At 42.0% G+C, this 18,124-nt stretch overlaps 1 protein-coding gene across 1 annotated transcript; it reads right to left on the bottom strand.

Moving 5' to 3' along the window:
* Nucleotides 1-7,898: 7,898 nt before the first annotated feature.
* On the bottom strand, nucleotides 7,899-17,864 carry LOC141247416 (protein spinster homolog 1-like). Its single transcript, XM_073669215.1, has 13 exons — nucleotides 17,751-17,864; nucleotides 16,856-17,066; nucleotides 16,604-16,669; nucleotides 13,788-13,924; nucleotides 12,424-12,575; nucleotides 11,709-11,778; nucleotides 10,981-11,123; nucleotides 10,737-10,889; nucleotides 9,561-9,750; nucleotides 9,207-9,272; nucleotides 8,918-9,016; nucleotides 7,984-8,158; nucleotides 7,899-7,939 (listed from the first exon to the last, which is right to left on the bottom strand). The coding sequence occupies exons 1-13, from the start codon at nucleotides 17,862-17,864 to the stop codon at nucleotides 7,899-7,901; spliced, it is 1,617 nt and encodes a 538-aa protein (XP_073525316.1).
* Between the last annotated feature and the right edge of the window lie 260 nt (nucleotides 17,865-18,124).

The raw sequence follows: 18,124 nt of genomic DNA, 5'->3' as shown, positions 1-18,124 counted from the left end.
AAATGGTCTTCCAACAATCTTGAAGGAGTTCCCAGAGATGCTTAGCACTTGTTGGCCTTTTTGCCTTCACTCTGCGGTCCAGCTCACCCCAAACCATCTTGATTGGGTTCAGGTCTGGTGACTGTGGAGGCCAGGTCATCTGGCGTAGCACCCCATCACTGTCCTTCTTGATCAAATAGCCCTTACACAGCCTGGAGGTGTGTTTGGGGTCATTGTCCTGTTGAAAAATAAATGATGGTCCAACTAAACGCAAACCGGATGGAATAACATGCCGCTGCAAGATGCTGTGGTAGCCATGCTGGTTCAGTATGCCTTCAATTTTGAATAAACCCCCAACAGTGTCACCAGCAAAGCACCCCCACACATCACACCTCCTCCTCCATGCTTCACGGTGGGAACCAGGCATGTAGAGTCCATCCGTTCACCTTTTCTGCGTCGCACAAAGACACGGTGGTTGGAACCAAAGATCTCAAATTTGGACTCATCAGACCAAAGCACAGATTTCCACTGGTCTAATATCCATTCCTTGTGTTCTTTAGCCCAAACAAGTCTCTTTTGCTTGTTGCCTGTCCTTAGCAGTGGTTTCCTAGCAGCTATTTTACCATGAAGGCCTGCTGCACAAAGTCTCCTCTTAACAGTTGTTGTAGAGATGTGTCTGCTGCTAGAACTCTGTGTGGCATTGACCTGATCTATAATCTGAGCTGCTGTTAACCTGCGATTTCTGAGGCTGGTCACTCGGATAAACTTATCCTCAGAAGCAGAGGTGACTCTTGGTCTTCCTTTCCTGGGGCGGTCCTCATGTGAGCCAGTTTCTTTGTAGCGCTTGATTGTTTTCGCAACTGCACTTGGGGACACTTTCAAAGTTTTCCCAATTTTTCAGACTGATTGACCTTCATTTCATAAAGTAATGTTGGCCACTCGTTTTTCTTTACTTAGCTGCTTTTTCCTTGCCACAATACAAATTCTAACAGTCTATTCAGTAGGGCTATCATCTGTGTATCCACCTGACTTCTGCACAACACAACTGATGGTCCCAACCCCATTTATAAGGCAAGAAATCCCACTTATTAAACCTGACAGGGCACACCTGTGAAGTGAAAACCATTTCCGGTGACTACCTCTTGAAGCTTATCAAGAGAATGCCAAGAGTGTGCAAAGCAGTCATCAAAGCAAAAGGTGGCTACTTTGAAGAACCTAGAATATAAGACATATTTTCAGTGGTTTCACACTTTTTTGTTAAGTATATAATTCCACATGTGTTAATTCATAGTTTTGATGCCTTCAGTGTGAATGTACAATTTTCATAGTTATGAAAATACAGAAAAATCTTTAAATGAGAAGGTGTGTCCAAACTTTTGGTCTGTACTGTATATATATAGACTTGTTAAGGTGCTTGAATCTAAAAAGAGTCTGGTGATCCTAATGACACAACTCCACTTACTCCCAGCCGCTAACCTCAAGTTCGGGAGCACCAAGAACCCCTTGAAACAGGGGTTCAGAAACGGATTGAAACCGCCACACCCGTGACTCGACATTCCTTTTTGCCTTGAGTGCCACAAATCAACAGACCCAAATACCACTTATAACCGAGGGATCCATGTCCTGTGGGCACTCCCATACCAATTTATAACCAACTTTAAGGACCCTAAGCACGCCACCACGAGAGTACTTGACAACCTTAAGTACTCAAGACCCCCCTTTCTCTCATAAACATCGCCTGCTCGATGCCCCCCGCAAGGTTTATGACCATACATCAATTCCAACATTGTTCAAATGAACTCTGTCTCTCAACCAAAAATCCTCCAAGCCATTCTCCAAGTCAAAATGCCGAATTGACACCCCCCTGTTTTCGGAACCAACCTTGAAACCACCCTGTTCACCTTCCTCTGTGCCCTATTCAGACTCTCTATAGACCTGGCGTTTTGCCAACTCTTGCGGGGAACAATCTCTGACCAGACTGTTATCATCCCCGGAAAAGATGCCCAAAGCCATGAAAAATTGTGTTTAATGTCTCTAATTAGTTCCCTCCACGACCGATCCCCTAAGTCATTACCCCCAACGTATAATAGCAGTATGTCCGGGGTGCGATCCATACGAACGAACTTAGTCACCTCCTGCAATACTTGCTCCAACCCATCCCCCTAAACCCCAGCCAGCGTATAACGGCTTTGTACCTTGAGACGCCGAGTTGCCTTCCATCTCGTCGCACATCTGCCCACACGGCGCCCCAATGGACATAGGAGTGGCCCATAATCCAAACCAGTAGAGGGGGACCTAAGCAGAAGACAATATATAATTAAAAACACTAATACACATTTATCACCAGTTAACTATCGCCTCCGGTCTCACGATAAAAAACGTCTTGATTCCCACCTCTCTATGCGTTTTATGGTTTCTGCGTTCAGGCCGCAGGCCACAGCTTCCGTAGCAGCCCCTATCCAAAAGGAGTGAGAGGCAAAATTGCATGGATTCAATCCCAACTTACTCAGACACCTCCTAAAAATGCTGGTGAATTGGTAGTGTGATAAAAATGTTCCATCTTCGTGACACAACATTGGCCCGACCAAATTCCGCCCCAGCCCCCTGAAACGCTGGAAGGTTTTTAAAGGACACATCCCTCACCCTCGCACCGCTCCCAACCATACCTTCTTCCCTCTCCCCAGCTGGTCTGTTTTTGAATGTCTCAACCCAAATTTAACCCCTTCTTTTGTTGCAAACGCGTCCCCTGTTAGAACCCCCCACCTTTTTTCTTATATGGAGCTACCAGCTCGCTAACCAGAAGAGCCTTATCTCATGCTCAGAGCTGCAGAATCCTTGCAGTTCTTTTCCCAAACATTCCAGGAGCTTAAACGACACCAGACGTTGACCATCCCTCTGTGCCCACCCCTGACGAAAATCCTTAACTGCCTGCTTTACTAGGGGATTCTTCATTCAATCCCTAACACCCCTGGTCCTAAAGCTGAATCCCAGGCCAGCGATCAACTGATTTACCTTGGATACTGACCAATCCTCCCGAGCCCCTTCACCTAACCATAGGAGCAGCAACCATACCTGGTCTTCTTCGTACAAGGCGTTACCTATACCCCTCCGCCAACCCTCCCACAGCCCCCAAGCTGCTTGATAGGCCTTCCATGTGCTAAGGGATAGGGATGATTTACCTAATGGTTGGGCTGCACAAATACCAAGTTCCATAAGTGTTGCGGGCACTCGAGCCCCCTCTCCTCTGCCTCCGGGGCCAGCGACCAAAAGCGATCCCACTGGAAACGAGAAAGTGCGTCAGCAATTGAATTCCTTTCACCTGGTATGTGTGAAGCTGTTATGCAGGCATTTATTACTAAACAATTCAATACCAGTTGCCTTAACACCCTGATTACTGGTGGAGAAGATGCCATCATATTGTTGTCCACTAACACTACCCCCATGATGTAACAGCGGAAACAAATCCGTTTGTTGCGAAATTGCTGACCCGCCACCATTATCGGAAAAATTTCCAGCAATGCTATGTTTTTTACCAGCCCTGCCCCCCTACAACACTTAGGCCATTCCTCCGCACACCACTGGCCCCTGAAATAAGCGCCAAAACCTGTGCTACCTGCTGCCTCCGTGAACAGCTCTAAGTCAACATTGTCCATCACCTCCTCCATTATCAAAGAACGCCCATTATACCCTTCGAGGAAGGTGGCCCACACTGACAAATCCTCCTTATGCTCTTTTGACAAGCTAATGTAATGGTGAGGGGCCTTTACGCCCGCCGTCACCCCCGCCAACCTTCTGGAGAAGACACGCCCCATGGGCATTACCTTACATGCAAAATTCAACTTGCCTAACAGTGATTGTGTCTCCCTCAACGTCATCTTTTTTAGCCACCTAGCCCTTGCAACTTCGGCCCTTAATGCCACCATTTTCTCCTCTGGTAACCTCGGCTTTCCCGGGTGCCAGAGGGACACCAAATAGCTCCACCACCCATTCCATGGCGTGCAATGTGGATTCACACCGCGGTGACTCTTTTGGGCCGAAGCACAAAAAATCGTCCGGATAATGAATGATCGGTTACCCGAACAGACAAGTCCCGGACGACCCATTCAAAGAAGCAACTGAACACCTCAAACAGAGAGCAAGGAATGGAACAGCCCATAGGCAGGTAACGATCTATGAAATATGCTCTGTCCCAGAAACAACCCAGCAGTCGGACACTATCAGGGTGCACTGGCAGTAACCTGAACGCCCCCTCATTGGCCATAAGTTTCCCATCACCTTTCCCTAATTTCCTGACCCACGCAACCGCTTCATCAAGAGGTATAAACTACGAAACTTAATTTCGCCGCAATGCTGTCGTTCACCAAACTACCCCTCGGATATGAGAGATGGTGGATTAACCTAAATTTATTGGGTTTCTTTTTGGAACCACTACCGTTTTTCAACGGTAAATCCTTGAATGGCCCTGCCATTCTGCCTAATGCCACTTCCTTTTTTAACTTATCTGTGACTACTGATGGATACTGGTAGGCCGATTTCAAGTTTCTAATGGTAAAGGGAACCTCAACCGAGACGGAAGGGATCCTAAAACCCACCTCAAAGCCCGCCTGCCCTATCTGGGAATCTATTTAGAAAGTGAAGCATTTTTGCTAGTTTCACCGGCATCAGTCCTTTGGGAATTGCTGGGAGTGCCCCCCCCCTTCCTTTCTGGAAACATCTATCAGCTCCGTGTGAGGAGCCATTACAGAATGAGCAGATGTGCTTGTATCTACACCCGGCACCGAACTTACACTGGCTTTCATTAAATTGCCAGCATAATCCTGACCTCTGCCCACCTGCTTGTCCCGACTGTCCATTATCTTTTCCCCAACTTCCGTGGCCGGGTAACCCTGGTGAACCTTGCCAGGGCCATTACCCTCAACCACAGCCCTATATCCTTCTGGTCCCATCTGTTCGGTGGTCTGACTGCCTTTCTTTGCCAAAATTGTTCGTCGTACCTAAGCCAGGTTTGCCCCCCGTATACTCTATATGCCTCCCCTATAGCATCTAGATAGCAAAACATGGCCTAACAGTTCTCCAGTGCCTCTTCCCCTATGACACTTGCTAGGATATTGAAAGCCTGCAACCAATTGGAGAAAGTTTGTGAGATTAACCGCCACCTCCGTTTTTTCTCATCCTCCTTATTATTATCGTCACTCTTATTCTTGACTAATTTAAACGGCAGGAGGGAAAATATTTTGACGTACTCATCCCTCCAAATCTGCTCTTTCACCTCGTTCTTTAAGTGGGCACCCAGGAGGCCCTCGTAGCAGACGTATACCTCGCCCCGTGCCCTATCGTCCAGATGAACCTTATCCTCTTTTTCTTTCGTGGTCTGATCTGACATGGGCGCAGGACCTGCTGCTGGTGCCTGAGAAACCCCTTCACCCTGCCTTACCCCCTCACTCCTCCTGACCCCACCTCCCAATGGGACCCAGGCTGACACTGGAGCTGGTGTTAGACTGTGAGCCTCCAGTGTGGCCGCGCAATTTTTCAAAACTGTGAGCATATTCTGGATACCCTCCCCTTCTTGTGAGGATACAACTTCTGAGGTGGGTCTCTGTGACATTAATATGGGGGGAAACGGACATGACATAGGGTAATACTCACCGGGCAGCGTGGGCAGTGCCGCCACACCGGCTGGAAATCCAGCATCCAGTCGACCGTCCTGGTCACCCGCTGTTACCCGTCCTGGTGCTGCTGCTCCCGCTGTGATGAAGGGGGGAAGAAGGGAGGGATCTCCCCAGGGGCCAAGGTGCTGGGCTGGCCTTGAGTACCAGGCACGTGGGGCTGCGTGAGACTAGCGGGCAGGGGGGACGAAAATGGGGCTACAAAACCCTCTGTGAGATTAGTAGGCAAGGGGGATGAAGAGTGGGCTACAAAACCCTGCGTGATACTCGCAGGCAGGGGGGGGGCGAAGAGGGAGCTACAAAACCTTGCCCGCCGCCCAGTCCAAAGCTGGCCATCGTGCCCTGTGCATCTTCTCAGGCCCTGGTTGAAGGCCCAGGTCACAGCTGCCTGTGTGTCTCCCAGCGATCACGTGACCGCAGGGCCTCCCTGCCACACAGCCAAAGGTCCTCCTGGTCACATGACCGCATGTCCTGCAGTATGCTTATCGAGACCCACTGAGCTATTTAGTTTGAGCCATACTATTACCAATGTATATCGATAAAGTTTGCTTGGTTGTATCCTTGATTGTATGATACTAAAAAGCATATTGCAGGCTATTGTTCCCATCTGTAAGCCAGGATGTTCTTATCCTGTCAAGTACCATTAATAAAATGTATGTCGGACCACTGGGAATTCTCACTCAGATTTATGATTGATTACTTCTATAATTCCTATAATAGAGGCTGCCCATATATGAGGGCACAGGACATTGAATGTAATGTGTGGATCTGTTAGAATCAAGGCCCAATCTGAGGCTTCTATGTGTTGGGGGAACCATATTTGCTCTATAATGCCCTGTGAAGATATGTACAGAAGCTCATGTATACTGCTATTTCATTATAGACTGACTATTAACTTCATTCAAGGTGTCAAATATTAAATTTTTATTAATTCATTCCCTATCAGTATGTCTTTGGAGTGTGGGAGGAAACCGGAGTACCCGGAGGAAACCCACGCAAACACGGGGAGAACATACAAACTCCATGCAGATGTTGTTATTGGTTATTTGGTTATTTGAACCTCAGCACTGCAACATAACAGTGCTAACAACTGTGCTACCGTGCTGCCCAAAAGTCTTCAGTGTGGCCCCAATGATGATAGGCCATGTGACGTAGACATAGGTTGATCCTTGAATACGTCTAACTGCATAAAGTCTTTAAATGTCATGTCCAGTAGCGAGAACAGAAACCGAGCCCGGAATCTGTCTCTTGATGCAGTAGGAAACTCACTCTTTGAGTGGGTACATCTGACTGCGGAAAGTTCAGTATATGTCATATCCAGTAATGAGATTAGAAACCGAGCCCGGAATCTGTCTCTTGATAAAGTAGGAAAATGTCCTATTCCGTGAGTATCTGACTGCGGAAAGCCTTGCAAATGTCATGTCCTTCGTGGGAGCAGAAACCGAGCCCGGAATCTGTCCCTTTTTTTCTGAAGCGCAGGTCATGTGATCATAACATGGAGGCCATTTCATGTCTCAAATGCAAATCTCTGCGGGAAGCAGCTGCAATGGTGGAACTAGTCTGGGGTAATGAGAAAGAAAAGTAAAAATAGGTAGAGTATTATTTACAGCAGGTGTGAGAGGTGCAAAGTATGCAACATATTTACTTATCTTCAGAACTCAATCATATGGCTGCAAGAAGATTCCACGAAAAATTACCCAGATCCTTTTTTTTCGTTTTAGTGTTTTTTTTTAAATACAATTGATACATTCCTGAACACCGTCCTCACAACCAGTAGGGAAGTATGTGACTTTTGGCTAAAAGTAGGTATAGTATTGTCATAATGATGTCCTAATAGCGTCTATTGTGGTTATCAGTTTCTAGCTAATAACAGGTTATGTAGATGTGAAGATGCTGGGTTTTACATTTGCAGATAATAGAGCTAATGCTAATCCAAGGTGGGGCTTTATTTTAAGTCTGGAAAAATGAAAATAGAGGCAATCCGGCACCATTTATTACTGTCCTTAACTCCCGGACCACTCACTGGAACCATCCGACACATGGGAACCATACAAAAAAATCCATTAATAGCAAAGATTGAAAGGTGGCACTCACCGTCCCGTAAAAAAAGTTTTATTCAAACTAAATTAGTAACATGGATGCAGGAGGATCTGAGAAACATGGAGGATGACTGCCGTTTCACATCAAACTACGCTTCAACGGGTCCTAGTACAGTTGAATTTAGTTTGAATAAAACATTTTTTTACGGGATGGTTAGTGGCACCTTTCAATCTCCTCTATTATTTTTTTTAATTCTGCAAGATACATGAGAGGATAATGAACATATTTCTATACGCACCTTCAGACTCCATCTCTGCTTGCTTACGATCATTTTCAAAAAACAGGGCAGTTGCGAAAAAGAAACCTCCTCCAATCACCACCACAAATGGACAAGTCACCATAAGGGCGTACTGGAGACTGTGGAACTGCCATAGAGCAGATTTTGCTTTTCCTTTTTTGATGAAGTCAGATATCTGTAGATATGAAGAGATTAATAGTTATGCATGGGATGGATAATAACTTTCATACATATAAATACATGCACACATTTACCCGGACAGCAGCCATTGGATACTTGTTAGGAGATGTGGTGGCTAGAAAGGTCATGGAAGGATAAGGTGCCTCACTATGGATAGTGGAGGAGCTCCCATCCGCCAGACCACAAACACTGGCTCCAATTCACTCAGCCTCAGTGCTGCAAGTTGTCAGGAGTCAGGATTCATGTGGCCTCCTCCTACAGCAGATAATCTGACATAGCGCCAGGTCATCTTGTCTTTGGAGGTCTCTTGTCATGACCACAAGATTAGAATAGTTTGCTTGTATATACAGTAGGTTCTATTTGTTTTCTGTCGGGGTACTGGATTTGTACTGGATTTGTACTGATTCTGCATATTTCTACTGATTGTATGCAGCCTACAGATGTAGCAATAGTCAAACGACCATTTATTACCCAATGAACATTGATGTACAGGAAACAAAGTTCCATGCGTTCATTTTGCTTAATGCAGCCACCCCAATACAAAGAAAATCAGTGTCTGTTTTACAGTAATTGCAGAAGCACTATGCACACCTGTGAAAGATAATTTTACACCTGCTACATCTGTATATTCTGGGTGCTGTATGCAGACATGGAGGCCACAACAAATAATACTGCTTTACACAAGGTCCTGTATCAATAAGACCTCATGCTAAAATGTTCATAAGCCATTCCGGAAGCAATAACATCTACTTACCACTCCGATGAGATAGGGGCTCTCAACTTCTTCCAGCAGGACAGGCACCATATTCGCTATGGCCTGTGCTGTAGAACGTCTTGTGGGAGACACCACATACTGAAACAATAGGATATTCTGAGTAAGTAGAGCGAAGTCACAAAACCCAACAAAACAAGAGAACTTGGACAAAGTGACCAGATATAAAAATGAAAATCTTTGAGACATAAGTAAACAGCTCAGTCCACAAGGATAGGCCTTTACTAATATAATTTCAGCTATGATAAGTCTAGCATTTTTCTTTACTCACCAGGTGGATGTCAGCCGCAATGGAGAAGTTCATGGAAAGTAATATCTCTACGATGACTATAAAGACCTGCAGAAAGATAAAAACATTATATATCTGTCTGTCTCTATATATGCATATCTATATATACCTTTGTGTATTGAATGCTTCTCCATACTGGGATATGAGATACGCTATGTGCACAATACTATAATAACATTAATTCTTTTGCTTTTTAATCTATTTATTCACTCTAATTTCCAAACATTTAAAGACCGTCCCCACCATATACCGTAACAATGGTATCTAGAGCTCAATACATCAGATTTAATATAGACCCAGTAAATGGATTACAGCAATCTGTAAATCAGGACTTACATAAGTGGCCACAAGATTGAAATCTGCAATAAACAGCGCCAGAAACAAGAAAATGGCGGAGATCAGCAAGCCAACTCCACAAACGATTGGGTCCGCACAAGGGTTATATTTCTTGTATCTGTTAGCTATCTCCACTCCTGCTACAATTCCAAAGGCGCTGGAGAAGACTGTAAGTATGCCGGAAATCAGGCTGCAAGGAAATGTGATACAGAGATTAGTAAAGGAACTCCAAGTAATGCAATATAAATGATGGAATGCTCCAACTAATGTATCTTCTTCAGAGAATTGGTGTTTAAACGTTCTCCACTGGTACAATGCCATATTTGTACTAATTGTCTCTAGATTAGCCTTCAAGGTCCCAACTTTAAGAGAAGTCATTGTGATAACCTGCAGCGCATACATAAAACTAACTTTTTAACGTTTTAATGGCATGAGATGTGTTGAATGTTTAGCTGAGACTTTTTGAAAAAGGTAAGTCCTCGTGAATGAGTTGACAAATCTCCAGGGCTTAGTAAAAGTCGTCCAAAACCTCCCAGAAAGTTGATTTTAATGTGACTTAAAGCTTCAGAGGCTTCAGAGGCAGCCAAATGCAATTCCAAAGGAGGGTGAGGAAGGTGTCAATGGATGGAGGAAAGTGGTCTAAAATGGAGGCATGGCTATATGAGAAAAATTTCTGTGGCACACTCTGAGCCGTGATTGCCCCTCTGGAGTGCCTATTCTGAAAAGATGGCAAGTATGAATTGAAATTTGTTATTTCATTGTAAGAAATTGGAAAAAAATTTACTATGACAGGAATTCTTTACACCTATCTTTATAAGAAATCTGTTAAAATAAGTTATGCCTAATTTATTAAGATGCAAACTCCTTGTTAAAAGTTTGCCATATGTATGGCAGTTAGTGTGCCAGAAAATCAAATATGCGCCAGCCAAGTTCTGGTGTAAATTATAGTAAATTTGTTACGTCATGGGCATCCATGCCCCCTTGCTTTGTGTGTATTTTTGGAAGCTGTTCATGGCAGAAAAAGAGAAAAAGTTGACAATTATTGAGCAAATATGACATCCACCATAATATGTGACTTTTTGTTAACACCAGGAAACTGGTCTGGCATAGAGAAAATATTATATCACCAACACCCCTCTCCAGTGAAAGTAAAATTAAGGTTTGATAAACTTGTACCTGTCATGATAGTTGCACACTTCAGTCTGACATGGCACCTTTTGTTGGATGACAATCCGTGTTTGTATCAGGAAAGAAGGAGCCCAGAACTCAATGGCACTAGCTACAAATTTTACACTCATAGTCCCAAGAGTAGAAAGTATAAAACTTTTGCTGCAGAGAATGAAAAAGGAAGAAACATGTCAATAACACAGAAGTCAGATGGTAAATCAGCAAAAACAGTCTCTACACAGAAAACACTCACTTATTTAACAGTTCTTTCAAATCCATCATCCAACTATTACAGTTTGGTAGTTTACTATTGTTCCAGTCAAAAGCTTCTCTGGGAGGTTCCTTGACAAAGCTGATAGTTAGCAGGACTGCTATAAGGCCCAGACCAGGGGTAACCTGTGTCACAGAAGAGAGAGACATAAGAGGCATTATATGTTATATACAGTGGTATCACCACAAAAAGAAAGTGACCACAGTCTAGTTTAAAGGGAACTTATGTTGAAAATGGTATCTGATCTCCATGCAGGATGTTATAGAGCAGGAGGAGCTGAGCAGATTGATATACATTCTTGTTAAAAAAGTTTCAGTAAAACTCGTATTATATTTATTGAGATCCATGTTAGTATGTATATAAGTCCAGTGGGCGGTCCTAATCAGTGATTGATAATCTTGCCCGTATGACTGTGCATTCACAGATAGCTGTCAGTCACATAGTAGGACCGCCACTGGACTCCTTACATACAACCACCAGGAATTTCAAAGAATAAAATGCAAGTTATACTGAATCTTTCCCAACATACCTATATATCATTCTGCTCAGCTTTTCCGCTATACTGTGCTGTCCTCAGATTGGACTGCATGTACAATGTAAGGTTACCTTAAGTAAACTGTGGATACGGAAGTAGTTCCATTAAGACAGTATAGGGATTATCTTTAAAATTTAGAGATTATCCAATAGAATCCCCCAGGTTTAGTACTTACTCGAAAGGCCCAGTGCCAATCACCACCTGCCGCGCTTGTCACTTTAGACCCAATAGTGTATCCAAGGCCACTACAAAAAACAAAGTGGTCATCATTTCAGAACATTATATATATATAGTACTGTGAAAAAGTCAGGCATGGGTAGTAGAAAAACAGCTGTGAAATAAGAATGCTGTACAAGAAATAGAAGTGTAAACCCACGCTCTTCCAATCTAGAAGATTTCAGGTGAACGTGCTGCAGCATGTGTAGGTTGTTTGTAAAATCCCATCCATATCCATTGTACATTTGCAAATAATTGATGGTACTGAATCCTTATGGGAAATCCCCAGCAAATCAATCCACCATGTCTAAACTTACTGTTAGGGAATGTTGCCACAAAGTCTTTATACCACTGGCAGAGTTACTAGGTGAGGCCACTTCCTGAAGAGGCTTCATTAGTGGTTCTTGCCCTCTTTATTTGTGGTCGCTCTGCCACCAGAGTTTTTTCTTTTTATTTTACACTATAGTGGCAAAATCACACAATGACTATGTTACTTCATAGTTTCCAAACCAGAAGTTACAGAACACTGAATATGTGCACAGCAATGTTGTTTTCACATTGCTGTGCACTATCTTCATTTTTAGCAGCGGTTTTGAGAATCTTTTTCATGTGGATTTCAGGAGGAATCTGCCTGATGAAGAAGCCATTAGCACATGTTCAGGTAACACACTTACCAGCCAAGAGGTGCAGTGAAGTAATAGATGGAAAGCATGCGGCTGCGCTGTTCTGCCACAAACAGGTCAGCAATGATTGAAGGGGCAATTGTGGAAAAGCTTGCCTCCACGGTTCCAATCAGTCCTTTTATTCCCAGAAAAAGTGGAAAATACTGTGAAAACATAAAAAATATTCAGTTAATATTTCAGGATCTTTTCTTAACAACTGCCTACTTGGTTCTGCAGAGGTATGGGAGTAGGTGTTTGAGGAACGTATTGAAAAAGACATTAAATCCACAAGTCATCATTTAAAATGTAACGGTCATTTTAACTTTTGTTTCATAGATTAAAATTATAAGACCAGCTAAATGTGGCCACCAATGGTGACAGTCACAGTTCTCTCTAGTAGAATTAATGTATATAACAAGCAATGAGAGTTCCAATAAAACTTAACCTTTAATGCAAAATGATAAAGAGTCGTGTTCAAGAACACACATGTATATATAGACAAAAAGGTGTTAAAAGGAATTAATGCTGATGAGCATACATTCTGGACCATACATGGTAATAACAATAAAGTGCCCACAGCGACAACAGTGCATGTTAAAAAGCCTGAAAGGTCTCACCCATCTCCGCAGTAATATTGATCAAACAAGTGCACTGCCACTACATTTAAGTGTATGGGAAGCATAGACAAATTCTTGAGATATGGGAACTTGGGACCTCTTTTTTATTGATTGGGTGCAGAGGGGTAACTGTGATGCAAGACCCAAAAATTATGCATTGAATAGCAGATAAATGATTTTGGGGGGAATAACCCCTGTAAGGCCACTTTCACGCATCAGTATTTTGGTCAGTATTTTGCATCAGTACTTGTAAAAAAAATCAGGAACAGAACATAAAGTCAGAAAAAGTATAACAGATAGATTTGTAACTTTTTCCCAGTTTGTCCCGCTCCTGGTTTTAGGTTACAAAATACTGATCTGAATACTGACAAGTGAGAGGCCTACAGAAGATTTCCCATTCAGTAGTGTGAGGGCGCCATGTGTCCACCCTTACAAGAGCCATAACAGTGGCCATATTAGTTGAACTAAGTTTTCTGAGAAAAACAATAGCAACAAAGGGCAGAGAAATAGCAATATGGCTTTGTTCACATCATTGTCACAGTTTTCATTGTAAACGGAAACCTGTCTCATGATGGACTAGGCGAGGTCTACCACATTACTTATGATATCCAATATTGACTTGGCTGTAAGAAATACTATTTTTCCCTCCAAAAAACCCTGAAACCGGCTCTAAAAGGATGTGACCTCAGCTTTAAAATAATAGATTTACTATGTTAGTGTTGCATCTGGAGAAAAAACATCAGCTTATGTTCTACGTACCTCGTTGGGAATGAAGGAAATGCAGAGGTTCACGACTGTCCAGAAGGACATCCCTGCACACATTATGCTCTTCCTGTTACAGCGGTCACCCAGGTATCCAAAGACTTGATGAGCCAGTACATAGCTGATGATGGAAACTGAAGGGGCGAGGGGAAAAAAGATGTCTTTGTAACAAATTATCACTTAACCCCTTATCACTTAACATAGACCTATCAGGACTTTTTTTTCAAGACAAGTTGTCTTTTTGAATAACACCATTAAATTTACCACATAGTGTGCTTAAAAATAGGAAAAAAAATCCAACTGCGGCAAAATTGTAAAAAACGCAATTCTGACATTGTTTTTTGGGAATTGTTTTTACGGCTACAATGATCTGGCATCATGATTCTTCTTGTCACTACGATTATGGCAACGTCCAGTTTTTGTAATAGTTTAAGTGGTGAAAAAATATGGACATTTTTTGCTTTAAATTTTTTGATTGAGTTGCCATTTTCCGAGACCAGTAACATTTTCATTTTTCGGTTGATGGAACTGTGCAGTGTTCATATTTTGTGGGGGGAAACAACATTTTTATTGATATCATATTGGAATAGATATGACATTTTGATCGCTTCTTACAGCATTTTTGGATTTTTTTTTCTGTATATAGTGTTTACTGATCGGGTTATTTATTTTATATTTTGATAGATCAAACCTTTATGGATGTGTGATATCACATATTTGCATTTTTATTTAACAAAAATGTATTTTTAATGGGGAGAAAGAGGGAGTAATTCAAACTTTTGTTTCTTTTTTCGTATAGTTTAAAACTTTTTATTTTTACTGTATTTGTTAGTCCCCTTAGATAACTAGAACCTGCAATCATCAGATCACTTGTACTATACTACAGTATAAAAAGCTGACCTTTTTTGCTGTATACAGGAAAATAAAAGGTCTCCTTTGAAGTCCAGCTCCCTGCTGACATTAAGGTCTTCAACAGATCCCCACCCCCTGACTGTCTTACCATCCCATAGGCTTCTTCTCAGGACAGCGGATGGGCGTATAGAATGATGCATCACCATGCCATTCCGTTGTTAATGCCGCTGTCAGAAAATGACACAGGTATTTAACAGGTTAACAGCTGAGGGCGGACTCCTCTCCAATCACAGCTGTTAGGGCTCATACACATCTGTGTATAAATTGGACTAGTGCAATCCGATAGAAAATCGCACTCTGACTAATGTCATTCACTGATTCTGTGCTCATCTGTGATTCGTTTTTTCTCAGCTCAGATCAGACTGAGAAAAAAATTGCAGCATGCTGCGAGTGCGGAAAAGAAAAAATCACACAGCAAACAAACCAGGTGCGTGCTTTCTGATTTCTACGCACCCAACTCATAGGCAACCTGGCTTTTTATCAACCGAGTACAGTAAATATACAGCGTGAACCATCAGAATAGATAGATACAAAGATGTCAGTGAGCTATATAATTAGTGCAGTGTGTCTGTAGATTACTGTCCATGTATTTAGCTAATAAATATAAAACTAAATGAAAAAAATGGCATGGAGTCCCCCTTATTTTTTATACCCAGCTGAGAGAAAGCAGACAGTCGGGGGCTGGGGTTATTATTCTGGGAAGAGGCCAATATCCATGAAGCTTCCCAGCCTACTAATATCAGCTGCCTACATAGTCCATATTGGTTATTAAAAAGGGGGGACCCCACAAAAAATTATGTGGGGTCCCCCCTATTTTTAATAACCAGCTACTAATATCATCCCTCAGCTGTCTGCTTAGCCTTTGCTGGTTATTAAAAATAAGGGGGACCCAATGTAATTTTTTTTTCACATCTTCCTTTTTAATAACCAGTAAAGGCTACGTAGACAGCTGTCAGTTGATATTAATAGTCTGGGAAGAGCCATGTTTATTGCCCCCTTCCCACAATAATAACACTAGCCTGCAGCTGTCTGCTTTCCCACAGTTGGTTAGTAAAAATAAGAGTGATCCTATGCCATTTTTAAAAAAAAATAATTATTCATTTAATAAGTTTAAAAAGGCTAAACACCCTTTAGTTCCACATGAAAGGCACTAAAGGGTGGTAGTTTATTACATGTAGGGGTCTTGTGACATTGAATATCTACAGGACATCTATCCTATTTATTCTATCTGTTCTATCTATATATATCTGTATATAAGATTGTTTTATTACTTAGAAAACTAGCTTTAAATGACAGACAGTAACTGTATGTAAAAGCTGATGTTAAAAATGCATTGCATACGGATGTCATAAAGGGGCTACTTGATAAAAATCTCATTGTACTCGCATGACACTCGTCCTACTTTCCTGGAACAACTTTGGAGCAATTTTATTTACGCTGATGCGTGCGAGCCCTTAGGCTACGGTCACACTATCAGTATTTGGTCAGTATTTCACATCAGTATTTGTAATCCAAAACCTGGATTGGGTCAAAAATGCAGAAGTGGTGACGCGTTCCTATTATACTTTTTGTCTGATTGTTCCCTCCTGGTTTTGGCTTACAAATACTGATGTAAAATACTGACCAGATACTGATAGTGTGACCGTAGCCTTTAGAGGCACGCTCTGTGTGTCACAGCTATTATCTGCCGGGAATATCCTGCTCTATACACCCGCTTTCATCTTGCTCCATACATGTACGGCGGATGTCAGTAATAGGTTAAAGGGTCATGAGATCTTCCAAAGTGGATCATTTTGACACTGAGATGTTATCAAATTTGAGTCAGGGATTTGATATCAGTCCTCCTTCTAATGGCATCTTTCATGGTGACTTACAGAATATAATTTGATATTGACATTTACCTATGTTCTGCCATCCAAGTCCACTGTCCTCTATTATAAAGGCGCTTTGCAGATATGGCCTCACCCCTACAAGAACAAGAGAAGAGCACAAATGATCATTTGTAATTAGAGAACTGTTGTACTTTTTTTAATAGGCTTCTCATATGCCCTGAAGAGTCAGACAGTCGTGGTGCTATTATAGACACCTTCACAGCTACAGGCTTAAAAAATCTTCCCCCCAGACGTAAAACCTTTTACCCCTCCTTCACCTACCTTTGTCAATAAAGGAATTCATGTAGATTACTAGATTTGTGTAGGACAGAATCAATATAGTAATGATGGAGCGTACATAAGAAATTACACTCCGGCCATTTGTGTCCTGCCTATCAAGTCTAGCTTTTTCCTCATCCTCATCATCAAACATCTGTATGATAGTATGAGTGCATTTCTGGAGAGATGCCATGTTAACAGAGCCCTGTAAACACTGGAGATAGACACAGAAAATGGAAAAAACATTTAATTACTCTCATCATCATCAATTATATAAAGTACAGAAAGTCTGATAGTCCAGTAATAGAAGATAACCTGGACTGGCCTACAAAAGCAGGTGCCATGTAATAATGTTATACTGCGCTATTTTCCTAAAGACCTTGGGGTAACAATTGTTTAATATTTATCTCATAAATCAATAATGCACATGATTTGTAATATATCTTATCACATAAATCAGTCTCTTTCTCCTCCTGGACTGATCTTTCATTTTAAAAAAATGTAATTCACCAGTAAAATCTGTATTCAGTGAAGACAGATTTTCTCATTACTGAGAAAAGAAATGGCAGATACTACAGATAAGATACTATGTAAATGAGATGAATTAGAACAGAAGAGCTGGAGACAGATATCCTCCTTCTCCTCCTTCTTCTCTACATAGAATCTTATCATTGGCAGCTGCCATCTCCTATCTCAGTAATGGGAAAATCTGTCTTCACTGAATACGGATTTTACCAGTGAATTGAGAATTTTGAAAATGAAAGATCAGCCCAAGAGGAGAAAGAGACCAATATCTTTTATAAGATATATTACAAATTTTCTTAATGTCATGCGCACTATTGATTTATGAGATAAAAATTAAAATGATAACTACACTTTGAGCGATTGTTAATCTTACCTCTATTACCAAGAGGTAATACCAAGGCAAAGGGGATGACTTCCCGAAAATCAAGGCTTTAATTTGACCGTGAGTGGAGCAGTGGTCGATTATGTGCTTTGCAGCTCCACTCATTCTAATGGGAGATGAAGACCAGCCGACCATTAATTCCATTAATGCCAGATTACTATAATGTGACTATACTGTACTGTGTATGGATAATTCCAGGCCTGGTAATCCAGAATGGGTTATCTGTCTATAATAACCTGCAGGTCGTGTCTCAATGTCGGAAGTCCACTCTGACAGAATAGTGAAAATGTGCACCCAATCAGCAGCCACTGATTGGCTGCAGCAGTTTCATGACATAATACTGTCCCATGACTACTGGGAGACAC

Source organism: Phyllobates terribilis, unplaced genomic scaffold (assembly GCF_046119375.1).
Source record: "Phyllobates terribilis strain yellow unplaced genomic scaffold, ASM4611937v1 Scaffold_2__4_contigs__length_985480577, whole genome shotgun sequence".
NCBI lineage: Eukaryota > Metazoa > Chordata > Amphibia > Anura > Dendrobatidae > Phyllobates > Phyllobates terribilis.
This window is presented reverse-complemented; position numbering and strand designations above follow the sequence as displayed.

Bases quoted from the DNA above. Each gene is read 5' to 3' on its own strand.
- LOC141247416 (XM_073669215.1), bottom strand. From the start codon at position 17,864: ATGAGTGGAGCTGCAAAGCACATAATCGACCACTGCTCCACTCACGGT. The intron at 12,576-13,787 runs GTACGTAGAACA...ATGTTTTCACAG, and splicing joins TTTCCTTCATTCCCAACGAG to TATTTTCCACTTTTTCTGGG. The intron at 10,890-10,980 runs GTGAGTGTTTTC...CATTCTCTGCAG, and splicing joins TTGAAAGAACTGTTAAATAA to CAAAAGTTTTATACTTTCTA.